The sequence below is a fragment of the Perca fluviatilis genome, chromosome 8, assembly GCF_010015445.1.
Source record: "Perca fluviatilis chromosome 8, GENO_Pfluv_1.0, whole genome shotgun sequence".
NCBI classification, from domain to species: domain Eukaryota; kingdom Metazoa; phylum Chordata; class Actinopteri; order Perciformes; family Percidae; genus Perca; species Perca fluviatilis.
The window spans coordinates 12,712,368-12,737,348 of NC_053119.1; the positions used below are offsets into that span (position 1 = coordinate 12,712,368).

A 24,981-nucleotide genomic window follows, 5' to 3' on the forward strand; every position below is an offset into this window, starting at 1 on the left:
ACAGGACACAGCCTGGCTATATTCAAGATTATAAAACGTGCTGTCGTATTCTAGTGCACTGATTGAAACAATGTGGCAATGAGGATGTTCAATAAACATTTTTTTTTATTTAAAAGTTTTATGTACAACATCATGGTACACAGCAGAATAGTTTAGTCACACATACAATAGAATAGAAAAAAGGGTTTATCAATCATCTTCCCCATATGCTGCGAAGTGCAAGAGCCAATAGTCAATAAACTGAATTTATCACATAATTTGCACTCCCTGGCACACTGACCATGACTTCCTGTCATAGTTTCCTGTTCATGGAGGGAGTATTTCCCTATGAAACCTAAATAAATAAATTCAATCAATGCATATTAAGTACTGTACATTCAATTGTAACAATTGCAAGTTTCCTTCCTCAACATCCTTGTGTTTCAATCTAACAACAGCTGAGAAATATAAGGGTATGGTTTCAACTGTGTTGTACTGCTTCCAGTCAGTGCTGTTGGGTTTAAAGTGTCTCGAAACTAAACCCAATTTACTATTGTGCTGGTGAATCAGACTAAAGCACATTGTGATTCTCCTCTAAAACCAAGGCCTGTCAGACATAAACAGGACTTCACATTTGTCAAATGCACTTATAATAAGTGTTTATGTATTATTTCTTGTATGATACAGTCTGTAGTGTTGAATACTGTCTTTCTTTGGCACATTTGTGAGTTTTGATGATGCTGACTGCAGTTCTGTTCCACTATACAAAAAGCTGATATTTATCTAACTAACAATATGCTGTAATTTGCTCAATGCAACAGTCAGTATGAGAACATTAACCTTATTTACCAACAAAAGGATGTTTGAGTAAGAACGGTTTAGGTCTCCATTTTAGTATGATGGCTGGTTTGCAGATATTTGTCTAATCTTTATGACAGTGTTACTCTGTTAATAGTGCTTAGAGATGATACTGGGTGTACTTGTAAGATGTTAATTACAGGAGGAGCAGTGTTGTTCACTCCTGTATCAAACAGACTTTGCCCTCAGCTCTGTTTTCGTGAAATACTTCAGAAGTTATGTTATAGTGAGGTGACATATGTTTTACTCCCAAAACGTGTCAAAACAATTCACACAAAAAACTGAATTGTAGTAAATGAGGGCATTTTTTGGCACTGAGTCATTGTGGGGATATGACTCGCTCTAAAAGCAAACACATCCGAGGAAACCACCCAAACACTTGTGTGCACTGCTAGTAAAATATTCTGCATTGAAGACTAAAAAGAACCTTTACATTGCATAAAGCAGCACACTGAGAAAATCCATTTAAAGCTGAACACTTTAAAAGGGACACAATTTGCTCTATCACCTGGTAATGGTTGTTAAAAAATATACATATAAAAACTTGGAAAACATTTTGGCACTCCCTCAAAATGGGTTTCACATCAACTTAAAGGAAGTCCATGCTGTACATATTAAGAGGCTGTGTTAGTAATGCAAAAGTCTTTCTTTTATCCCGGTGTCGAGCTGCTTGTCCTATCTGTTGGCTACATCTGAGCCCTGTGTGGAGCAAAACACATAGTGAGGCGTGTTGTTGTGCATCACTTGGGAGCTCGGGGCGTTGCTGTGAGTTGGACTACACACAGGATTGCAGGCGGAGTTACAGGTGTTTGTGAGCCTGCATAGGTACTCTGCATGAACAGGCTTGTGGCTCTGCAGCACCCTGATGGCTTCGTCAACTTTGAACCACTTCCTCTTTCTTCCTGTGAAAACATTCAAGAGAGGACAAGGACTGATCAACTGGTAGAGGTTTGGTGTTGTGCTCAATGACACTTGGATTATACTGAATGTTGGCCAGCATTGGGATTGAACCTGAGACCTTGTGGTACGGAGTCTGCCAGAATGTCGGCTTCGGAAAAAAATTGTTGGATATAGCCTTCCCTGTTCCATATTTCGATGATCGAAAAAGCATTGTTTTAAGCATATTGACCCTTTAAACGAGACGATGAATAAATAATAGATGATAATATATGGATAACTATAATCTGTACTGCCCCTCATTTATTGTTTTGCCCTCAACTTGTAGAATACGTTAGTTATTATGATAGATAACCAAGTAGAGCTGGGCAACATATCGATATTATATCGATATCGTGATATGAGACTAGATATTGTCTTAGATTTTGGATATCGTAATATCGTAATATGGCATAAGTGGTGTCTTTTCTTGGTTTTAAGGGCTGTATTACAAGTTACAAGTCATTTTCTGAACTTACCAGACTGTTGTAACTGTTCTATTGTTTGTCTTTACCCACTTAGTCATTATATCCACATTACTGATGATTATTTATCAAAAATCTCATTGTGTAACTATTTTGTCAAAGCACCAATAGTCAACACTACAATATCGTTGCAGTATCGATATCGAGGTATTTGGTCAAAAATATTGTGATATTTGATTTTCTCCATATCGCCCAGCCCTATAACGAAGATGAAACTGCCCCTGCTCTGCAGCCCATGACAACTTCAGCAGTGTTACTGTGTGTCTGACTGAGCAGTGAGTACAATTGCTCAACAAGCAAAATAACCATAAATTGCTAAACCACAGTGTTATACAACAAGCTCAAGGATAAACTGTTCAGCACATGTTGCAGTACTAAAGTCAGAGTGGACATGGACATTCCTTACCTGCTTCAGTTAGTGTTTATAAAGCCCCTTATGTCACCAGACCTTCCTAAAAAAGCACCTTCCATAAAAACGATGTGTGTGTCCAATAAACCGTCAGCTGGGAGTTATTAATACATTACTTCAAACCCATCATCTACTCCCATTCAATTCGAAACTGCATTTTGGTAAAGGACTTTGCCGTGGCCTGTGATTATAGGAGGGCCGTGTGGGAGGGGAGGGGTTCGCCTACTTTACTGTATGTTGACACCCTGAAGTACACCACCGCTGGCCTTTCAGCAGAGGGGGAACGTAAACTACACCAGCTCAGTCCCTGCGCCCGCGCAGGGCAAGAGAGGACATGTAAGGAGGGGGCTGTGGTGAGTGTTAATAACTGGAAAACAACTGGGCACAGTAAACATTCCTCCCCCTTGTGAACAGGCTGAACTCTATTTCTGTGGGTAAAGGGAGTAAATTATTACTATTTTCCAGACGAGTTAGGAACAGTGAACGAGTTACTAAGTCTCAAGAGATGCGTAAGATTTGAAATGCCAAAGCCATTCAAAATCATTTGTGATCACATGCTTATACATGATCCACATTACCAGAAGAGATAAGGGGGGGGGGGTATATTAGTTTTAGGGCTGAAACTAATGATTATTTTCTTTATTGATTATGTTTGATCTATAAAATGTCTGAAATTGAAATTGTTGCAGATTAATTTTCTGTCGATGACTAATCACAGCTCTAATAAATTAACTCCAATATGACACCTCCTGATGTTTGAGAGGTGACGTTTGGGACAAAATATCAACGCTGTGGAGCATACTTGCAGTGGTAGTTCATTTAGGAGGACAAATTGTTGCTACGTGTTTTTTCAGTCAGTATTTTAGGACTGTAAACAATGTAGATCGGGGTGGTTTGACTTTATTGATAAGTATTTGTCCTAGTTCCTCAGTTTACAAAGTGATGACTGGAGGGACGCCCCAACAGTCTTTCGCAACCGTCACCTCTACCATCAAAGAGACAACAAAATCAACTGAACTGATTGAGTGTCAGAATAACTTCTTTATCCCATTAGGATTGTGCACAGAAATAGTACGACCTGTGTATTGATATGATTTACACATAAATGTTTTAATTTGCCCGAAAATCTAAATATATGGGTTTGATAACCTCAATCAAATTAATTTAGTGTCAATAAACCCCTGGAACAGTGGCCGGGTTGGCTCAGTGGGTAGAGCAGGCGCATATATAATTAGAGGTTTATGCCTCTGCACAGAGGTCCACGGTTCGAATCCGACCTGTGACAATTTCCTGCATGTCTTGCCCCACTCTCTCCCCTTTCTCACCTAGCTGTCCTGTCGAATAAAGGTGGAAAAAGCCCAAAAAATAATCTTAAAAAATCTGGAACAAAACTAATTCGTTGCAAACCGCTTTTTTCTGTGTGTGGGTAAATAACTGCAGCGTAATTTATGCAAACAATCAGTTATACAATGACAAAATGAGACTTAAATTTAGAGGCATACCAATGTTAACAGAATCCTCCCAGTCTTCCAGTGTCTCCGTCACTATGAGGGTGTAGACGTACGTCCTGTGCTTTCTGTCTTTATTTTGCTGGAAAGGTTTAAATAAAGACAATACTTTATATCACTGCAATAAACTGTGTCAATGCAATGCAAGCAACGCTTTCACATACAATAAAAGACACTATGTAAACACAGTACTGTTTCTTCATAGATGCAACATGAACAGAAACACTTAATCTGTCTAACTCTGAGGACTTCTACTAGCAAAGCAGGATGCTTGCCTACATATGTATCCCAGGCATGATAGGAGGGTAACCAGCTGAGTTGATGCAGGATTTTAATCGGTATTATATCATGTATTATAAGCCCCACGAGGACTTTGAAGAAATTAGTTTGACGCTTACCTCAAAAATCCCGAGTAGTCTGCCAAGCTTCCCCTTCACACCGGCCTGAACACACATGAAGAAAACTAATCAAGTGTCATCCAATACATTTACATCTGAGTGACAACACAGTGTTGCATTTCGCCGGTGCTGAACATTAAATGTAACCCATTAAGTAGATTTGTTCACTTATGTTCACAGGGACTGGTAAATTCGTACCAACAAAGCTGTCACTGTGCGATATTTTCACACAGCTGCTACACAGCGAGAACATGTGACCTGGTATTAGGAACAGCTTGTCTCTGTTTAGATACAGTATGTATGCACATTCTTTAGTTGCACATTTGTCTCATTTAGGGCATGGAACCTTGTGGCGCGAGCGGGTACCATCCCAGCATCGCCACGTGCTTGTGAGGCAGCATAGCAGAGGTGACCAGGTAGACCTAAACTTAGTCTGAGTGACAGGATGACGACACAGCGGGGCTTAACACACGCATGGCGCACGAGTCAAGATCTGGTTCTGCTTATGCACAGCTTGTGACCAATATACTTTTTTTGTTTTTTAAAAGACCAGGGCCACTGAATTTAGCGGTGAAAACGTCAACAACTCACATGTATCCTAGAGCAGTGGGTTCCAACCTGGGGATCGGGAAACCCACCAGAAGTTCCAAAGTCAATGGAGATGATTAGTGGGGTAAAAAAATAAGAAAAGAAATCAGCTTTAGAAAATTAAGATTCATTATCCTATTGGATACTAAACTGATCGCATACTGGTTTGACCTCTTCAGGGTGCTGACAAATATTCAAAGTCAACTCTTTATTTGAACTAGTCACAAACTTATAGACAAACTGTACCCTGAGATGACAGGTCACAAGAAGAGAGTGCTTTGATCCCAACCTTTATTACAAGCAGAAAAAGAACCACCATACTAACTAGTTTTTGTCAATGAAGCTAGGGAGCTTGTGGAGCATGTTCCAAGTCAGCAGATACCGGTGGCAATAATAATCAACTTTTTGTTACAAATAAAATAAATAAGAATCTCCCTGTTGCTGGCTGGAAGGCCCACAGAGGCACTCCAGGAGCTCATGGCTTGGTTTGGCCCTTGCTGTGTGGCATATTTCAGACTTTGCCTCTCATGTTAGAGCAGTTAGGATGTCTGGAACACCACAAGAGACAGAGACAATTGCTCTGTCACAATTCCATACTTCATACTGATTGTATACAGTATGTACTATTATACTTGTCTTTATAGTGTATTATATTGTTTTCGCAGGAAATATTCAAGACATCCACATACTTCAAACTTTACAAAATAAAGCAAAATTTCTTTCTTATGATTGATGTTTTCCAAGATCTTTCTGAGGCAGTTTAACCACAATCTGCAATTTATTTTAATGTTGTGCAGCTGCAAGCAGCTCCTCCAAATTTCCTTTGTGCATAGCTTTGTGGTAAAATGGTCTACATCAACACACTTAAAAATCAAGCATTATGCATGCTGTTCACTTTTGAGCATACTGTCACTTTTCCGCTTTTCCAGTTTAAACACATTACATACTCCTGCTTAGAACTGGTATGTAGTGTAGAAGTGGGACACAGCTATGGTCTATAGTGAGGGATAACAAACAACGAAAGATTTATCACGGTTGTTTTGCAGTATATTTGCAAGCACTTTTGTCAAAATGTCATCTGTGATTGTCTTAGTGATTTTCCAAAAAAAGATATCACTTTTACACACAATTTGACACACAGTTTTTAATTGTTAGCTTGCCACTGTAGTTGGTGTGCAGCTCATCTATATTCAGGTACATGTCTGGCCTGGGAGGCACAGGATGTGGGTAACTGGAAACCCTCCCTAAATGTCACTGTCATACTTCAAAACCGTCAGCACGCTACTATCCAAGGCAGAGGCTCACAGCTCACTCCACTCCAACTACCAGCAACCCCCTTTACTTAACCACAGAACAATCAACTGGCAATTTATGTAGCATTGCCAAATATTTCCATCTCTCATCTGGATCTGGCTTATAGAACAGTGGGAGCCTCTCATACTGCGACCAGTGACAGCAATACATTTCAAGAATTGTTGCTATACTCTCTTTATGTTTATGATAATGATCATTTGTCTGTGCCACTAGTCTGTCAAAATCAATCAAATATAATTATAAATCTTTCTCTCAATTATGTATTTTTTGTGATGTAAGGTTTTAGGGTCATACCAGGTTTCAGTTGGATTATTAATCACATTGACAGCCACGGAGTATGGGTTTTAATAATGTTTCTTACTAATGCGTTCACATGCTTGTGCAAAGTTCCAACATCTGAATCTTGGGGAGTTGGCTTCCCCACCAAAGACCTTTTGAACACATGAAATGCCCTAGTTCACAATATCCTTATTTGCTTACCGTTTATCTTCTACTTTCATTTACATAGCGTGTAAAAGCAATGCTGTTGATCAGCTGACTCTCATTACTCACATGTTGGAAATTCCCACAACCAGTTGAGCTCACCAACAAAAAAGTCCTACTTTCACCTGCATTATCATGCAGCAGCATTATAACTTTGACTCCCTTAAAAATAAACAAAGCTATGATAAATTGGCAATCTCAAACAAGTTCCAATTCAAGTTGATTTTCAAATTTCATATTATTTTCATTTTCACGCTAGCACAAATGGATGCAGTGGCTCCCTGGGAGGAAGATAATCATCTAAATACATATGTATAGTATGCTTTGGAAAATGGCCTGCAGCATCAAGTGTATGCAGTCTGTAGGTAAACATGCAAAAACACTATGGACATTTAATGGTTTTACTGGCTGCTTCGAAGTAGTGTCAACCCCAAAATGTAGAAGAACAGCTGCATGATGTTTTCTTCCATTTTTTTCAGTGAGTGAGCTCACCTCTTCGTACACCTCCCTGACGGCGGCCCCACAGGGCTCCTCCTCAGGCTCCATTCCTCCTCCTGGCACAATCCATTGGTCTGGATGACGACTGCTGCTCACTAGTAGCACCTGCCAAGGAGAAAGGCCTTTGTCAGGACTCTGCCACTGAGTCCGGGGTGCCAAAAACACGCCAACAGCATGCCCAAGTTTAGAGTCCGTCACCACGATAGGTGTCTGGTGGCGGCTGAGTGTGGTGCTAGTCATTCAGCAGGATGTGTATCGAACACCTTGCATGTCATGCCAGTCATTCACTTCATTTACTTAATGCAATACGAGCGTAGTGTGGATTGGGCTGCTGAGCATGTCACACCACATAATTAAATTGAGTGAAGGAGAGTAAACTGTTGCATAATGTTCCTGCATTAAAAGCACAAACACATACACATGAAAAACAGCCAACTTTAGACTGAATATTACGGTGGGTAAGCTACATTTTATTTGATATTATTTCCCCAACACTAAAGCCTAACTCACTTTTCCTGCCTGGGAGTTTTGCAGTCTGAGATGTGACCACAGCGGGACACAACACAAGCAACACCTGTAAGGAATACCGGTTATTTTATGGTTAAATATTTCCATTAACAACAACTTCAACATTAAATACAGTTGAAACAGACTGATCTCATTAAGTGGCGTATGTATCTCCAACTGCAACGTGCCGTTCTGGCGTAGATATACATGCAGATAGCTCCAAATGCAACGTCCCGTTCTGGCATAGAGATACACACAGATAGCTCCAAATGCAATGTCCCGTTCTTCGGCGTAAACATACACGCGGATAGCTCAAAATGCGAACGGAGGGGAGGCGAGGGGAGGGGAGGGGGGAGTGAGGCGGGTGGGGAAGGGAAGAGGTTGGTTTATAGTGCCTGTATTGTGTTTATATTAGACTTGCAATGTGTAATGTACTGTGTAGCCATGCTATGCCAGGAACTACTACAACTATTATTTCTGGTCATTTTTCCAGTATCTTTATTGTGACTATTATTGCCACTGTTCATCACATCCCCAACCGGCACCGTCAGACACCGCCTACCAAGAGCCTGGGTCTGTCTGAGGTCCTAAATGGGAGTTTTTCCTCGCCACACTAAATGCTTGCCACACTAAATGCTTGCTCTTGGGGGAATTACTGGAATTGTTGGGTCTTTTTAAATTATAGAGTGTGGTCTAGACCTACTCCATCTGTAAAGTGTCCTGAGATAACTCTTGTTATGATTTGATACTATAAATAAAATTGAATTGAAATGGGAAAAAATCTTTAATAAACCATGGAAAAAAAAAAGTCATGATATCACGTTGGTTGAAAATAAAATAAAAATCCTCTATGAAACTTCCCAACAAGTGGCCCATTTCAGCCATCATTTGTTTAAAAAAATAATAAAGAAAAAAATTGTTTTTAAAACCACACAAAAATAAAATATTAAAAGCTTGAGTAGCTATTAAATATCAAAAAGAAAGATGACAAATCAGCAGACTAAAGCCATACAATAAATATATTTAACTGACCTCAAACACATGCTGTATGGTCCTCTTTGAGCACGGTGCTCCTCTAGAGATGCAGTCACTTGGCCTTAAACCCTATCTGGCACCACACCAATCCACATTCTGTTCACTTCACAATCCTCTCGGACTTGTGTGGCCACTACATTCTCCAGCACTGGATAACCCAGTAACGGCTCTCTTGACAGCAAAGACTGATTAAAAACTAGCACCAAAAATCAGCACATGGCATGTTAAACACTATAGGGGACCACAACTTTCGACTGTCCCAGCAGAGGTTTCCCTACGTTAAGATGTGTCTGCATTCCTCCGGAGACCTGATAGTGGAAGCATGGCAGATTTGTGAAGAGCACTAATGATAACAACTTCACTGCCGTCAAAGGTGGTCTCTATTGCACAGAAATGACAGTGATGAGTGAAACTTCATGCTGTGTGACTTCTTGTCATGTAATTCAATTCTGTAACAAAAAGGTCAGGAGTAAGATAAAACCCACAAACAGTCTCACTGTTAGATTCCTCAGTCAGCAACCTCATCATGAAAAAGCACACTATGGAACTACAACTAAAAACTCACAAAGAGCTCCTGTTTAATGATCTAGATGCTTTGGACGATTGACATAAATGCTTAAATGCATGTGGGTGTCTCTCTCTGGAGACCGTGTGGACAGAGTTGCCTGTGTTAAGAGAGTCACGCGACTTATTCTTAACACAGGCAACTCTGTCAATACTTGTGATTTTGCGGTCATGTAGTCTGCCACAGCCATTTACTCACTCTAAAACCTGCAGAGTTAGATCTTTAACTCACTGGTTCACTACCCTACTCTTTGTAGAGCAAAATATGGACGCCAAAGGATGAAACAGAATGATGCATCCCTTGAGGCCATCCTGCCAATCCACCTTACTAGTTTGATGTCTTACTTGAATCAGTAATGAAGCAGAACTTTACATAATACATTTCTTTCAGCTAATCTAGAAGACAATAAAAGTCATTCTTTTATTAAGTTTTCGTGTTTTATTGTCCCACAACATTGAGTCAAAGTAGATTTAAAGTGCCCATATTATGCTAATTTTCAGGTTCATAATTGTATTTAGAGGTTATATCAGAATAGGTATACATGGTTTAATTTTCAAAAAACACCATATTTTTGTTGTACTGCACATTGCTGCAGCTCGTCTTTTCACCTTGTGTGTTGAGCTCTCTGTTTTAGCTACAGAGTGAGGCATCTCACTTCTGTTCCATCTTTGTTGGGAGTCGCACATGCGCAGTAGAGTGGTGATACCAGACCAGAGCCCGACGGGACCCGACGGGACCCGACGGGACCCGACGAGCCGGGTCGGGTTCGGACAGATATTTAGAAATGATGTTCAGGTTGGGCTCGGTCACATCAGCGCGATAAGGCATTTGTTGTAAAATGGTGCTGCAGCTCCTTTAAGAGAGCTCAGTGCGTGTGTTTGTGTGTTTGTGTGTTTGTGTGTTGTGTGTGTGTGTGTGTGTGTGTGTGTGTGTGTGTGTGTGTGTGTGTGTGGAAAGTGGGCAGAAGAGAGATAGAGAAAGAGGAAGCAGACGTGTAGATGCGACCGGAGCAGAGTTGGTGGAATAAGTTTAAGTTTTGTACACAGTGTGTGCGGTGTCCGAAATAAACCCCAGAATGAAAGCCAAGTTCATTCATTGGCTCACCAGAAACGGGATGTTAACCCTGACAGCCCTGGAGGTAACGAGTCTCCCCTGGTTTTCTGACCACGCTCGGAAACAAAGCAAATCAGGAGAGGTTAACACATTGAAAATTTTAAATTAAACAGCTTATTAACGTGCGCTTGTTGTGCGCTGATGCGCTCATCTGTCGATCCTTATTTCCGAATGCCTTCCTACAGTTGCTTAATAAAAGTGGGCTTTCCACATAAACAAACGTGTATGTGTCATTAGTATGAGAAAATGAATTTGATTTTAACTGTGTCGGGCTCGGGTCGGGCTTGGATATAAATATCTTAATGCCTGTCGGGCTCGGGCTGGGTTCGGTTACTGCTCTGTCGGACGCAGGCCGGGCTCGGACAGAAAACCCCGGCCCGATCACCCCTCTAATGCGCAGTAGCTAGCTAAGGACTACTAGCCAGTCAGAAGCAGAGTATGAGGGCGTGCTACGCTAGCAGCTAGGCGAGCATTATAAGGTGTTACAAAGTGACACACGTTCGTCAGGGAAGTAAAGGCTGGACTACAATAGAGCAGTTTGTGAACAGTGTTTTCTGTTGGAGATGGTAAGTCCCTGTGGGGTGGACTTTGGGCTTTTTTACTTTGTAAACCTAGGACATGCACAAAAAAAGATACATGACACAATAAAGGAAAGGGAAAAAGCCAAAAAGAATAATATGACACCCTGTAATGTCAAAGTCATGTAAAATTGCTACAAATTGATCTAAATGTATTTAATGTCCAAAAGTTACTAGTGGTCGACCGATATGTATTTTTCAATAGCCGATGCCGATATTTAGAGAGCAGGGCGGCCAATGGCCGATATAAATGCCGATATTGTGTTTTTTGTTCATCTGATAAATTACAATTTAATAATGATAATAATAATAATAATAATAATAATAATAATAATAATAATAATAATAATAATAATAAATGAGACGAAATTGCTGAACTTAAAATAAACATTTATTTGACACTGTTATTGTCTGCATTGTCTGTTTTTAGTTGTAGGCTGAAACTCGCAGCATAGTTTTGAAAACGCAAAGGAAAAATGTCAAAACTTTCTGTTGTCATGTGGACGGCCCCTTACAGGCTTCACACTTACACTTGCTTACCATGCCAAAAGCATCCCAAATGACAAATTGATACATTTTTTGTTCGTCGGGCCTAGGAGTGGGGGCTGGGGACCCCCATACAATAGTTTTTCGATCCCTGTAAGTAAGCCACTACGTTTTCTGTTAATCAGCCTCGTGAGCCCAGGCATGGGCCAACGCCTATTATCTTAAAATGGCAATAATCAGCCCAATTAATCGGTCTATCACTTTGTGTTAAACTCTATGTGGCATTCATGTGGTGTGAAGAGTTTGCTCCTGACGACTGATGATGTGGTGGTAAATAATAGCGGCAGGGGATGAGAGCAGAGTTTCATTTGAGTCTCTGCGCCAAATCCACACAACACACACATGCATGCCCAATTTTACACAAACGCCACGTGAAGCACGTAGGCACTTCCACGTACGCAACTACTCACAAACACACACACTCGCAGCCAAAAGGCTTTTCAAAAACCACTGGATCAGCAGTCGCTTTTCTGTATGACAACAAAGAGCTTAGCAAAGGAGGTTAATGACCCCAACAGGCATCACACACCTCAGTGAGAGCTCAGTCAGGAGTGCCTTCACGCACATCCACATCAGCTTTAAAGGGGATCAACATCCGATCATAATACAGCTAAGATACTGTTGACAGATATTATCCTCAGATAAACGTGTAATGCATAAAACAGTCTATTTTGTATGTTATTTTAACCACATTTGTGATGTATTTTGATATATCTTGTCAATATTAAGGATACACTGATTTCAACCATACTGCCCAACCAAAATCCTAAATTTGATAATCATTTTCTACTAGACTTGTTATTTTCCCTTGATTTGAAGATGAATTGAAGGTGCATTATTTTTTTGAGTACAAACAAAATGAAGTTATGCTGTCTAGTGTTCTTCCGGCAGACTTTTTCCTGTCCTCCTGGACTCCAGCTGACATGTAGAGGAAGTGACTGTAAACCAGGCATGCAGACTGGATGGATAGTTTACCACATGAAGTGTGACATATGCAATCAAAGCACAGACAGTGAGAATAAAGGACGAGATCAGCATGGCATGTGATGGGAGACCATTTCATCATCCTCCAGTGCAATCAACAATATTCAAAGTGACTTTTAGCATATGTCAGCACTCGAGCAGGAGAGAGAGAGAGAGAGAGAGAGAGAGAGAGAGAGAGAGAGAGAGAGAGAGAGAGAGAGAAGAGTGATGGGGAAGAGGAGGGTGGGAGCAGGAAAGCAAATCTGTGCCTGTACCTTGTTTCTATAAATCGCAGCTGATAGGTCACTTGGTGTTTAGCACACAGTGTAACACTCAACCAGCCCCTTACGACCCCACTCCCCCTATCAAATGTGGTCCTGAGATGGGCTGCTGTCACTAGGCAGACACGTTGTGATCTCGGACAACCGCTGCCCCCAGTGCATAACTTGAATACTTAATAACTTCCATTAATTACTACCAAAAAAACAAACAAAAAAAAAACGTTGGTAGCCTCAAATGAAAATAAAGATTCTGGAAATGTGCTTACACTCTTTACATGCTTATTTTAGGAGTTTGTGTTAGCTGCAGAATGAGTCTAATGGAAGACATATTCAAACATGGTCATTTGTAATGTCAGTGTGCATATACTGTAAAATTCCTCATCAGCTACACAACCCTTTAGGTGGCAGGATGCATTTGAGATTGGTATTTGTATTATTATTAACATGTCACATTTGATGTTCAACTATAGCAACCCTCTACTTGACGGAGGACAAGTCCTGCTGCCTATGCTAATTTTGCTGTATGACACATAGTTTAATACAGACTAAATAGGAATGGATGAGACAGATGTTGCAGCACTTAATGGACATCATAATACAGTTTTGTGATTGTGTTCAGTTTCATGGTTGCCCATTGGATATTGTAAGAAATGCAGCAGCAACAGAGTGAGTGAGTTGCCTGGTGCCTCAGCAAAGGATTAGTGATCACAGTGACATACGTTGATAATTAAATTACCCTGTACAATAACCACATCAGCTGATTCCAGTTTAGTTAGAAAACAGATGCCACCTATGTGCAGACATGTAGGCTAGATGCAATGTTTTATAATGGTAGATGGTATTAAAAGGCTGAGGTGCATTATACCCAGGTGACACTAAAGTTCATACTCACATGCAATATTAGACCTATGAAATACATTTAACGGTTTAACGAATATAAACAAATAAATTACTGAGGGTGCAGGACTGTCAGTGGCAATACCTCGGCCAGCACAGTTTGCACTGCCAGGACACAACAAGGATGCCTGTCTTTATGAATTATGAGTTATATGGATTTCCTCCTGGAAAGGAAATGAAAAGGATGGTCTCCTGCTGAGTGCTGGTTACAGTGAGTGCCAGCTTTCTGTTTGATAGGTCAAGTATTTTGAATTTTAGCCAAGTTATGTTCACCTCTGCCCAACACCTCAATTAAATACATGGGAAGGCACCTCACACACAATATTAAACTGAAACTCGGTATGGCATGTCTGTTAGTGTCCAGTGTACACAGAGATAGAGCAGGGTACTGGATCATAGACAGACAGAGTTCAAACTTTAGCCGTCGACGGGCACCTCTTACCTCGTCCTCCTTCTCGTTTTTAAAACACAAACACGCCGCCCTTTTCTTGAACCCTTCGCCGTCGTACGTCCTGGTCTGGTTGGGCTTAAACTTCATCATTTATGTCTCTAAATCGTCGAGCGCCCGAAAGACAATGTCAGGAATAGCGAAATTCTGGATTCAACCAGACGCTGAGTAAAGTGGCTTCGGCTGTCCCGGGACGGGAGAGTGGAAGAGCAGAAGTGGCGTTTATCCCGAAATACTGCCCAACTTTAAGGTTCTTCAGATAGTCCCAGTTACAAAGTGTGTACACGGTTCATACATTCCTGGACAATGTCAGACTGCTTCTGGTCGTATATTGTACCTCCCATGGTGGTTTAGTGCCGCTGTCAACACGCATGATTCAACAAAGTCGCTCCCATCTGTGGTCGGTGAGCTGCTACCAGCTGACCTGAGAGCTGCGCAACAAGCTACCTGTCCGCTCCCACGTTACACTCACTTTCTTGTTCATCATTAACAAGGCGATTAATAAGCCACACATGGATCAATATGTCTACAGCTGCCAGCTTCACGCGGCGTGAGATTTCACGAAAAACGTCGCGTGCGTGAGTGATGCTTTTCTCAGAATTACGAATGCTGCTTTCAAGTGCCGCTCTTGAGATCTTAAATCCCTAAACTGAGATAGACCTACTTTGAAGATAATTTGAGTGTCTTTTCGTATGAGATACGAACACATTTGGAGACCATTTAAAACAAACAGTTTGTGATAAGAGAGTTTTATTTCATGAATTATACTTTCAAATTTTTTTTTTATCAGTTTTATTATGAGTTTTTAAACATTATTTCCATCCCATACTTTTAACAACGTCTTAATTTTCCCCAAAACTTTTATCTCCTGTTATATATAGGCTATAGGTAGGAGATTATTCCTTTCCACATTCCCACATTTACAGAAACAAAAACAAAATAGGCCTACCCAAAATAAACAAATAGGCCTACATAAAAACATAAATAGCCCAAATAAACCGTGCCTCAACATTTACTGTTTACTTTTATACCAGAAATGACCTGCTGCCTTAACTCATATCTTGGCAGCCAAAGATTAATTTCATGCGCTAAAAAAAAACTTTACCAATCGCATTTGGATTATCATGATTACCAAACCTCCCACAGTAAGTGAAGGGGACGTTCCCTGCAGTTTTAAGGTCAAGCATTAACAAACCTATATCCACAACGCTGAAACGTTCAGTTTAGTGCAGCAGTCTGGTCTGGTAGCGGTTATTTACAGCAGTGTGCTTCTTGTATGTATTGCTGCTGAGTATACACAGGTATACATGTTAGTTACAAAGCTCGGGGCTTCCCTCTAGTGGACGTGGGCTGTCTTTAAGCAACAGGATGTGTTCAAGGGTGAACCGTTCTCTTAATACATCCATGGGGTGACATGTTTCGAGGTGTTTAAAAGTGACAATGTCCGATTAGCTGGACGTGTATTTTCATTGTAGACTTTTCAAGGCTATCCACAACCAAGACGTGGTTGACATTCAGAACTTTAGGACACTGATATCTGGTAGAAACCAAATAAGAACGTGCTTTTAAAATAAGAGAGGGCTTTAGTTAAAAAAAAAAAATAGGAAAAAAAATATACTAAAGCCCACACTCAAAGCAGCACGATGGCTCACATTAAGATTAACCATACCATGCTCGCTTTGTAGAGATACTTATTAAAATGTCAGGGGCATGGGAGCATGCAGGCTACAATTTTCTCTCTGAAGACTTTGAACGTAATCTGACTGGAACAGATCCATGTGGCTGGAGAGGACATACAGCTCGGGTTGATAACTGTGTGAGGGTATTAGGCACCAAGTTTAGAGAACTGTATGACTTTGGTTCGATTTGCAACACTGTATAAAATATCATCATCTGTATAAAGAACTGTTGGAAAAGACCAGGGAACACTTCTAGTACCCAGCAGGTTCAGTTCAGACTGGGCCATCTCAACCTTCACACACTGATGAAGTAATGGTCCACTGGAAAGGAGGGAGGGAACAACTGCTGATTAAATAAAAATGGGATTTTAGCTAAATAGTTAGAATTACCAGAGGTATGTTATTAAAATACTGCCACGTGTTACCGGTTTCATGGAAAGCAGGTCAATTTATGTTTAGTACAAATTTAACAAGACAATAAGCTGCATAAATTGTCCTGAATGGTATTAGCTAGTTATTAACAGATAGTAATATTAGTTATACTTAATTTGTCATTTCTTGTTTTTAGAACCTGCATGTACACGGTCTAAAAATAAAGAATTTTTGGTGAAGTTACAGCCTTTCTTAGTGGCTGAAAGTAACACTAGTACTGTATTCCATGACCGTAAAATGTTGAGGTACTTGAACTGTCTTTGAGTATTACAATTTACCAACTTTATACTCCTATTTCACAATATTTCAGAGGGAGATATTGTACTTTTAAGTCTACTACATATATAAAACATATTTACTTGTTTCTTAAAATTTAAACGAAACATACGATGAACTTAGAAAGTCCTGCACACCCACACAGGTGTTCACTTCACTTATCGTGGCTGATTAGACCTCAAGCTGAAGTTGAGCTATGATGGCTATGATGTAACAAAATCCATGTATTAATAATTGCTAAAGGTTTGACCTGACACACCCCAACCCCCCTAATCAGGCAAAATAAGTGACATGCATGTGTCAAATCAAGAATTACACCCAGGCAACCATTTATTTATTAATCAACAGATTTTATTTACAGAACATAAAGGTATGCAGGTGGACTGTTTCATAGCATTCTGAGAGTAGGAAAGCATTTCCTCCCCAGATTAAGAGAAATAATGAATTTACAAACAGTGAATTGAATACTGACTTTTCAGCCAAAGACCAATCACGACAGTTGAGAGTCAAAGCCTTCAGTGACCTTTTAGAGTTTAATCCCATACCAACTCAGCGTCTCCTCTCATACACATCAGTCCCTCAGTACCCCACCCCACCCTATCCGCCACCGCTCTCGTCATCAAACAACTGACAGCTTGAATGTAACCACTGCGTTGTGAAATAAATGCCATTGGAATAAGTGAACCACTGAGTCTTGCTACAGTAGCATTAAACTGTGATGACATATGGGGGGAAAAGCAAGGTAGTTAGTATGGCAATAGCAAGAAAGATTCACATATAAAAGACTGGATATATTAAAACGTGTGCTAAAACTAAGGAAAGGTCCACAACGTCCACCCTACCCTCCACACTCTCCCAGGCCATCCACAAGCCTACAGTGAGAGAGTGGTTGAAAAAGTTAATGTGACAGGCTCAGTTTGTTTTTAGTCATATTATTTTGTATTGAATGCAGCCAGATATGACTTAAAGAAGAAGCAGGGGTACGATATACTATGCGTCCTGCTGGGCCATCTACGCAGCATGAAACTCTGGTTGGTCGGCCTCCAAGTGAGTGTCTAAATACAGTGGGCTAGTAGTAGTTAGCTGCTTTTTTTTCTTCTTTTTTTTAATAAACAAAAACAGCAACACGAGAAAACAAAGTTAAAAGAAATGTGAAAAGTATACAATATTGACCGCATCTAGTCAGGCTCCAGGGGGCCCCAAATTCCCAAAAAAATGTGGGACGTAGGACACGCCCACCTCCCCCTTAAATGTGCTCGTTTAAAGCAGCAGTTGGGAAAAGCTTCCCAAAATCAATGGACAAAGAAAGCCAGGTGAGTAGATCTAAAACCTCTGCCCATGCATTTCAACAGTGAGTAAGGACAAGACGAGTCATTTCATTACTAGTGCGCATTTAAATCACCAATTGTCAGCAGTTGTTTTTTTTCCTTTACCATTATATATTCATGTTTATTTTATAATATAATATATATATATATATATATATATTTTCAAGATGGTGTCCTTTAAATGTAAATGAAGTAGGAAGATGTCTTGGCAGAGCATAAGGAATCGCACTTGATTTCCACTTGTTGAGCTGCTTCACACTTCATTTCTGCTTCCAGCATAAAGCCTGGTCCATGACCTGGCTGCAAAGTTAAACAAAACAACAACCGAATATGAACACGAGTTACGTCAAATTATTCACCAACATGGCCATGTTTTTTATTTAATTTTTTTTTTTTTTTTTTCAAGGCTTGCATTAAGACAAGTTTATCATAATGAATCCCACGCACCAAAATGCTAGCAATTCTAAATTATATTTTTTTCCACTTCATGATAAAATTGGGAGACACAAATGAAGTTGCCTTATTGCTGCTTGCAGATTAAATTAGGTTTTATTATTGCCTTTACTGCAATAACCACAGACAACTCCTCATCTTATGCCACTGTATCCAGTCAACAGTTAGGACAGAAGTTGGTGGGACATTTTTATCTTCTAAAAGTTTTTAAAATGAAAACAATGTTTTGAGTACATTGTTAGTGATCATTACACAGTGTTGGAGTTTCACCACATTTCAGTAACTGAGAAATACAGTATACAATAAGGATAGGATATAAATAATTCTCACTAAGATAGTTTTTTTTTTTTTTAGTAATACGATACCAGACACAAAAACCTGCCTTAAAAAGCAAAGTAAATCGTATTTAGTGTTTTGTTTTGCTCCTGTGAATGTATTTATGCTGGATATTCCTATAATCCAAATGACGATGGGGAAAGGGAGAACTAGGCAAGAGCTGGATGGAAAGTGTAATAAACCCTCTGTTGAACCTCTCACCTGTTTCTATGGCTTCAACTTCATTGGACTTCCACTTCTCTGCAACGTCATTTGCAAGGGGATCATCAGGGTTGGGTGCACTTAGTAACGCCTGGATTGACAGCAGCACTGTGCGAATCTGCAGGGCTGGTGACCATTTATCTGACAAAATGAAGAACAGAGGGATTAATAAGACAATAAAATTGAGACCAAGAAAAGCAGAGGGACAATAGAGTGTTTTAAGCTGCAGTAGTGGCACAAAGCTCCAGTTAGGGGCCACAAGTGTAACGTAAGAGGCCTTTGATCTTTTGAGCAAGATGAAATTGGCAAATCCCTCAATTCATTCACAGGCCAAACATTAGAGGACAGAATACATACAGACTTTCCTACAGTAACAAGCCTGACTCAACAGACCAAAAACAGAACAGGGGAAAAGACATTTTTTGTCAGTTGAAAACGTGCCCTTTAAGGTAAAGCACCATGTATATCCCACATAGCTGGCCAAGCATAAACTGTGACATTACAAAGAATTGACTTACCTTTCAAAATGTCTAGACATATTCTCCCCAACTTGTCTACATTGGGATGATATATTTTGGTCATGAAGCGCACTTTCGGAGCAGCCATGGGATATTCCTCTGGTAAAAAGAGCTCGAGTTTAAACGTGCCCCCCTCAAAAGGTGAGTCCTGAGGTCCACAAATGATCACATGAAAGTAGCGGGCGTTGCCTTCGTCTGGCTCTGCCTCGATGCCTGGGACAGGCTCTGCAATCAAACGTTGAGTTTCCTGGTACAGAAAAAGATAAAAAAAAGAAGAAGAAAAACTTTATGGTGGCGTCACCATATTTCAAGTCATTGCCACAAAGTGCTTTCACTTTTGCGCTGCAAAGTGCACCGTCACTACCATAATAAGGCTTTTCAGGGGGAGATATGTGTTTGAGGAATGCTTTTGAACTCTGTATTTCAGTAGGGATGTAACTACTAGTGTTCAGGTAGGTGAACAGACTTGAAAATAGTTGGATAGCATAGAGCATATGTCATACCCCTCAAGCCAATCAATAAGGGGGACCAAATGTATACACTTTGAATCTGGGTTGAAGTATTTGACGGTCATATCCTTCAGTGACTGCAGACACTTGGAAACAGTGCAAGCCTTAGTACTAAATTATGACGCAACAAATAAAGCTGGGATTTATAGAGATCTAGGCTACACATGTATCAAGCATTAGGCCTACAGTTTAACTAACTGGAAACTACACATCACTGAATCTAAACCATATATGCATCTCTTATTAAGTGAAACATCCTTTAGAAATTTTTATTTGATATTAGTAAAACTTGTTATTAATTCAACATTATTCATTCAAAAGACTTATAAAAGCCATAGGCCACACCTGAGAGCTGCCAAAAAGTTGTGTCACTATTACATATTTTCACAAAAGAGATGTTAGGCAGGAGGCGGACTGTAGTCTGCTTGGCTTTTATCCTTTAACACAGAGGGGAGGGGGGGGGCTTTGACTGCAGTGGTGGCTCAATGCTGAAGACTCTCTGTGCACTTTGTAACTGTCTTTTAGAGGTGACACTGACTCAGCCTCCGCGCCCCAGGAGACCGTTACTTTCATACCCATCAGCCACTGCAGCAAGGCTTCTCCCAACTCATAGTGATAGCCACGTCACCTACAGAAACACATCTTTACTGTTAAAGAGGAACATCTCTTGTGGTATGCACGAGGCAGCATGAGAGTGACGCACCTGATAAGAGGTCTCTAACAAGAAAACTACATTCAAGCTTGCTAGTATGCACATGCACGTTGTCAGTATAAATGATGAACTGCAGTGTTCTCTACCCTTCTTCACTGTACATTCACCATTATCCAAACTGTAGTGCTGATACTACAATTATCCTGGTCTATGAGGGCCTTTCATGTCCCAATCTAAAAACCAAGTATCCCCTTGTGCGTGTTTGAAATGCAGCATTGTGCAATAGATGCATCGCTCTCATAACAACAGAACAATAAATAAATAACAACTATGGATTTAAAAAAAATAGCATCAAATAAAGTTTGCCAACAGCCGGCACTCTTGTTTTGGGCGTTCTTTTCCTGAATGCAACTGAGAGTGAGATTCCTGAAATGTTTCCGATAACCCACAGACAAAACCACACAGTGAAAACACAGACGGGAGAGGGGCACCCAGTCCCAGTCACACGCTCTGATGGCTCAAGGGCTCGGTCTGCTAAGTACTGTTCCCAGCCCTTCCACCTTTTCCCACAAACACTAGTCCCCAGTCTGCTTACTCACCCACCTGTGCAACCTTGTATTAGACCAGGGCTGAACGATTTTTGAAAAAATATCAAATTGCGATTGTTTTGACAGATATTGCAATTACGATATGATTTATGATATTAGAGGGAATGATCATTTTTACATAATTATTCTCATTTTTATTGAAAAACGTTAAAATGATGAGGCCTACTGCGTGATTTTTTTGTCAGGATCTGTATCAAACAAAGACGTTTTCTTAAGTCTGTAGAATATGATGTGTAGGCCAGGACATCTGTGCAGCACAACAATATTTAATTCAAAATGGTATTTTGGCACATTTTACCTCCTGCGATTTCAAAATTGCAGTAGGCCATATTGCGATTTTGATCAAATTTCGATTAATTGTGCAGTCCTACCTTAGACACTATTCATGTTCTGATAATACTCTCTATAAACTCAATACAGGCTAAGCACCACTCCTTTACTAATCATAAGATGTCATTTCAGTGAATATGCACAAAAGCAATGATAAACTTACAGCAAGGGCACTTTAACGGTTCCCCAAAGGAAAGAGTAAGTGTCATCTGTAAGGCTTGTCAATCAAAAAAACTAAATTAAGAATCAACTAATAAGGCCACGTCCACTCGTACCAAAACCATCTTCGAGTGACGTCAAAATAAATGGCAGTCAATGGAATGCTAACGGGAGGTGATCGCTTTGTAGCATCAAAATGGCGCCATAGGAGGTTCGAGTTCTGAAGCGAAGCTTACCCCCTTGCCTAGTAACCCTAATAGAGAGCTGAAGTCACGCCCTTCTACTTCCAGCCAATGGGACCTATCTTTCAAAAAAATATGAACGAGAGTCAATGGAGAGATAATTATTATTTTTTTGATCCTGTTTGAATTGAGCCATGGATTACAAATATGATTTAAAAGATAATTTTTCAACTGAAGAAAGTCACAGTTTATAGTTAAACTATTATAGTATAAGACTGAAAATACATCATTAGAAAGACTGTCACACTTCAATGTCGCATGGATGACGTCTCGCTGAAGCTATGATGTCTGTGTGTATCGTACCGGGGATGTAACGATACTTAGATGAGCAGTGGATCTCGCTTGTTCTTTTGCTTATCTGCTGAAAACACTTCACTACCGTTCATATTTTTTCCGAATTAAGGTCCCATGAGGTCCACGGGAAGGGGCGTGACTTTGGCTCTCTATAGGCTCAATATCTTCTCCAGCAGGAACACAAGCACGTAGTCCGCCATTGTTGTTGTCATGAGACATCGTCGCGGGATAAGAGGTCGGAAGACTAGAGGTCGAGGGGTGTGGCGATGACATCATCGATACGAAAGTATGCGGCTTCACCGTCCAAACCAAGACGCAAGGGCACCATTTTTTAAAATTTTTTCACCCTGGAACCAGGTTTCAAAAAAGTGCGTCTTCAGGCAGTGCGTTTACAGGATTCGTTTGGACGATCGGCCAAAACGATGCAAAACGTGTGCGTTTACACCAAAAAGCGTTTCCGTGTGGATGGCCCCCAAATAGTGGGTTTACAAATAGAAGACTGTCAGCTTTTGTGTTTCATAAGATTATAAATGACATATTTGGGGATCTGTGGCTGCTGGCCAGACAGTGGAAGCAGTATCAACACATTAACCTGGTATCTGGGAAGTTTTTTTTATTTAATTTTTTTACATTTTATAGTCCAAATAATTAATAATTTAATTCATATTAATAAATAATGAAAACATTAAGTGCAAACCTAACTGAAAACATAACTTCTGATCACATAAGATAAAGAACACAGACAAGCAGTTTGCCAAGTAATCAGAGCTCCTCTCAAATCCTGTGTGTCCACTAAAATGTCACAATAGGTAGAGATAAAATGCAACTACTGTTTTTTACCTTACTTGTGAACACACATTTTCGCTGAATACAATGGCTGTCATGACATTAGCCAGTTCTGGTACTGTAATTATGGGTTTGCATTTAGGAGGTGCAGGAAATAGAAGGCAGTTGTCAAGCGACACTGTATAATATTGATTAAGGCTGGGGATGTAGCTAACTAGCTAATTAGCATCTTTAAATATATGCTGAGCAAACATTTTACTAGTGGTTAGATGGCGCACATCACTTTCTGATGCTGCCCAATTTAGTCAGTGAGAGGTCTGCAGTGGAAGTTATTTCTGATCACAGGCGCAAACTGTTGACCCATATCGCTTTGTTAGGTTACCACATGTACGACTAAGATATGGTAACGTAACTACTAACGTTTAACTCCTAGTTGGCTAATGGCACACTTAAGAACTTCACTAACTTAGCTAAATGAAAAGGCGAAACGCTGTCAAAAGAAACGGCTACAAGAGGCAAACATCCAATATTAGCTAAATTCATGTATGCTTAAATGAAATTATAAATACTGGGAGTATCCGGCTACCAGGCTAGCTTTAGCTTGTTCCTGTTTTTCTTTTTATTATCGTCCAAACACAAATTAAGCTAACAAACTAGCCAAGGTTAGCATAGTTAGCCAGCACAACACTTTGATCAGTAGCAACTGGAGAACACTTGTCCTTGTAAAGTATATTTAGAAAAGATCAGCCCGTCACACTGTACATTAATCTGCCATTTTCACGAAGGGTGGATGTATTTTTAACCCACCGTGTCTCGGTGTAAGAATGAAACGGAAGTTAATTAGCAAACTAGCGCTAGCGAGCTGGATGCTAACGTTAGCACACATAACTGGTAATGAGCAGAGCACTGGGACTTTAGACTGTTTAAGTACAATTGTGGCCATGGTAGAAAAGTGACACATGCTGCTGCTTAAAGTGCGAAATAATTACCTTAAGGATCCTACGGGGCAGTCCTGCCATCTTGTCTTAAATGCGGGGTTTCAGCTGCGCCTCCTCTCTGTCGTTGGCATTGACAGCAAACACACGTCTTCCGGGTTCTCTGCGTCATAGCAATGGCTGGACAGGAGCACTGACTGGGACTCAAACCCAGTTGAAAATGTTTCCTTGAGCTCTGTAAAAACATACTGAGAGTCCATAGAAACTGCCAAAACCACGAGTGCAGAGCAGAACTCAGCCAATCTCCCCTCTTAATTTAAATTTAAGAAGAACAGTCAAATTTTGGAACCACTTGATCAAGTCAGATAAGATTCACACCAACACAGAGCATAATTCTATATTATATATGTAGTAGCCCGTATAGGCTACCTAGAAAAGTGAAACTATCTGAACCCAGATAAAAATACCTGGAATGGAACAAATGAGGGAATCATTTTCACATGTCAAAGTGATGCTATGAAAATAATTTCCACTCACAAGTAAAACAAGGGAGAAGACAGCACTACAGTAGAACTGGCAGAAGCATATGTTGCATGTCACAAAGCAATACATATTTATGCTTTGGCAACATGTTTATAGCATAACGTCATACCAATAAAGCCAATACATATATAAAAATTGTAGCTCTGTAGGCTACCTATAGCTAGCTTTATCAATATAAAGGATAAACATATACCAACAGATGCAATTCCTTATGGTAAGCACGATTTGAATATTCACTTTCACCATATTAATTGGAAATCAATTTGGTCTTTTAATAAATATTTTGTCACAAAGTCATAGTAATATATTTT

The 24,981-nt window shown here is 40.1% G+C and overlaps 2 protein-coding genes across 4 annotated transcripts; both read right to left on the minus strand.

The window, feature by feature from the left end:
• Positions 1-85: 85 nt before the first annotated feature.
• Positions 86-14,976, minus strand: nudt4a (nudix (nucleoside diphosphate linked moiety X)-type motif 4a). Of its 3 annotated transcripts, none has more exons than XM_039808781.1 (5): positions 14,384-14,973; positions 7,451-7,561; positions 4,574-4,618; positions 4,170-4,257; positions 86-1,739 (listed from the first exon to the last, which is right to left on the minus strand). In XM_039808781.1, exons 1-5 carry the CDS (start codon positions 14,480-14,482, stop codon positions 1,513-1,515), a joined length of 570 nt encoding a protein of 189 aa, XP_039664715.1. In that variant the 5' UTR covers positions 14,483-14,973; the 3' UTR covers positions 86-1,512. The 3 variants fall into 3 exon arrangements, with proteins under 3 accessions (XP_039664715.1, XP_039664714.1, XP_039664716.1); XM_039808780.1 differs by lacking the exon at positions 14,384-14,973 and adding an exon at positions 7,967-8,089; XM_039808782.1 differs by lacking the exon at positions 7,451-7,561 and having other exon boundaries at positions 14,384-14,976.
• A 3,011-nt stretch (positions 14,977-17,987) lies between these two features.
• ube2na (ubiquitin-conjugating enzyme E2Na) lies at positions 17,988-24,314 on the minus strand. The gene is made up of 4 exons (XM_039808783.1): positions 24,182-24,314; positions 19,613-19,859; positions 19,095-19,235; positions 17,988-18,404 (listed from the first exon to the last, which is right to left on the minus strand). Exons 1-4 carry the CDS (start codon positions 24,209-24,211, stop codon positions 18,358-18,360), a joined length of 465 nt encoding a protein of 154 aa, XP_039664717.1. The 5' UTR covers positions 24,212-24,314; the 3' UTR covers positions 17,988-18,357.
• Between the last annotated feature and the right edge of the window lie 667 nt (positions 24,315-24,981).

Bases quoted from the DNA above. Each gene is read 5' to 3' on its own strand.
- nudt4a (XM_039808780.1), bottom strand. From the start codon at position 8,089: ATGTTGAAGTTGTTGTTAATGGAAATATTTAACCATAAAATAACCGGT. The intron at 4,258-4,573 runs GTAAGCGTCAAA...AAACCTTTCCAG, and splicing joins GACTACTCGGGATTTTTGAG to CAAAATAAAGACAGAAAGCA. The intron at 1,740-4,169 runs GTATGCCTCTAA...ATGTTTTCACAG, and splicing joins GGAGGATTCTGTTAACATTG to GAAGAAAGAGGAAGTGGTTC.
- ube2na (XM_039808783.1), bottom strand. From the start codon at position 24,211: ATGGCAGGACTGCCCCGTAGGATCCTTAAG. The intron at 19,860-24,181 runs GTAATTATTTCG...TTTCTGTACCAG, and splicing joins TGCCCCGTAGGATCCTTAAG to GAAACTCAACGTTTGATTGC. The intron at 19,236-19,612 runs GTAAGTCAATTC...TCATTTTGTCAG, and splicing joins ATGTCTAGACATTTTGAAAG to ATAAATGGTCACCAGCCCTG.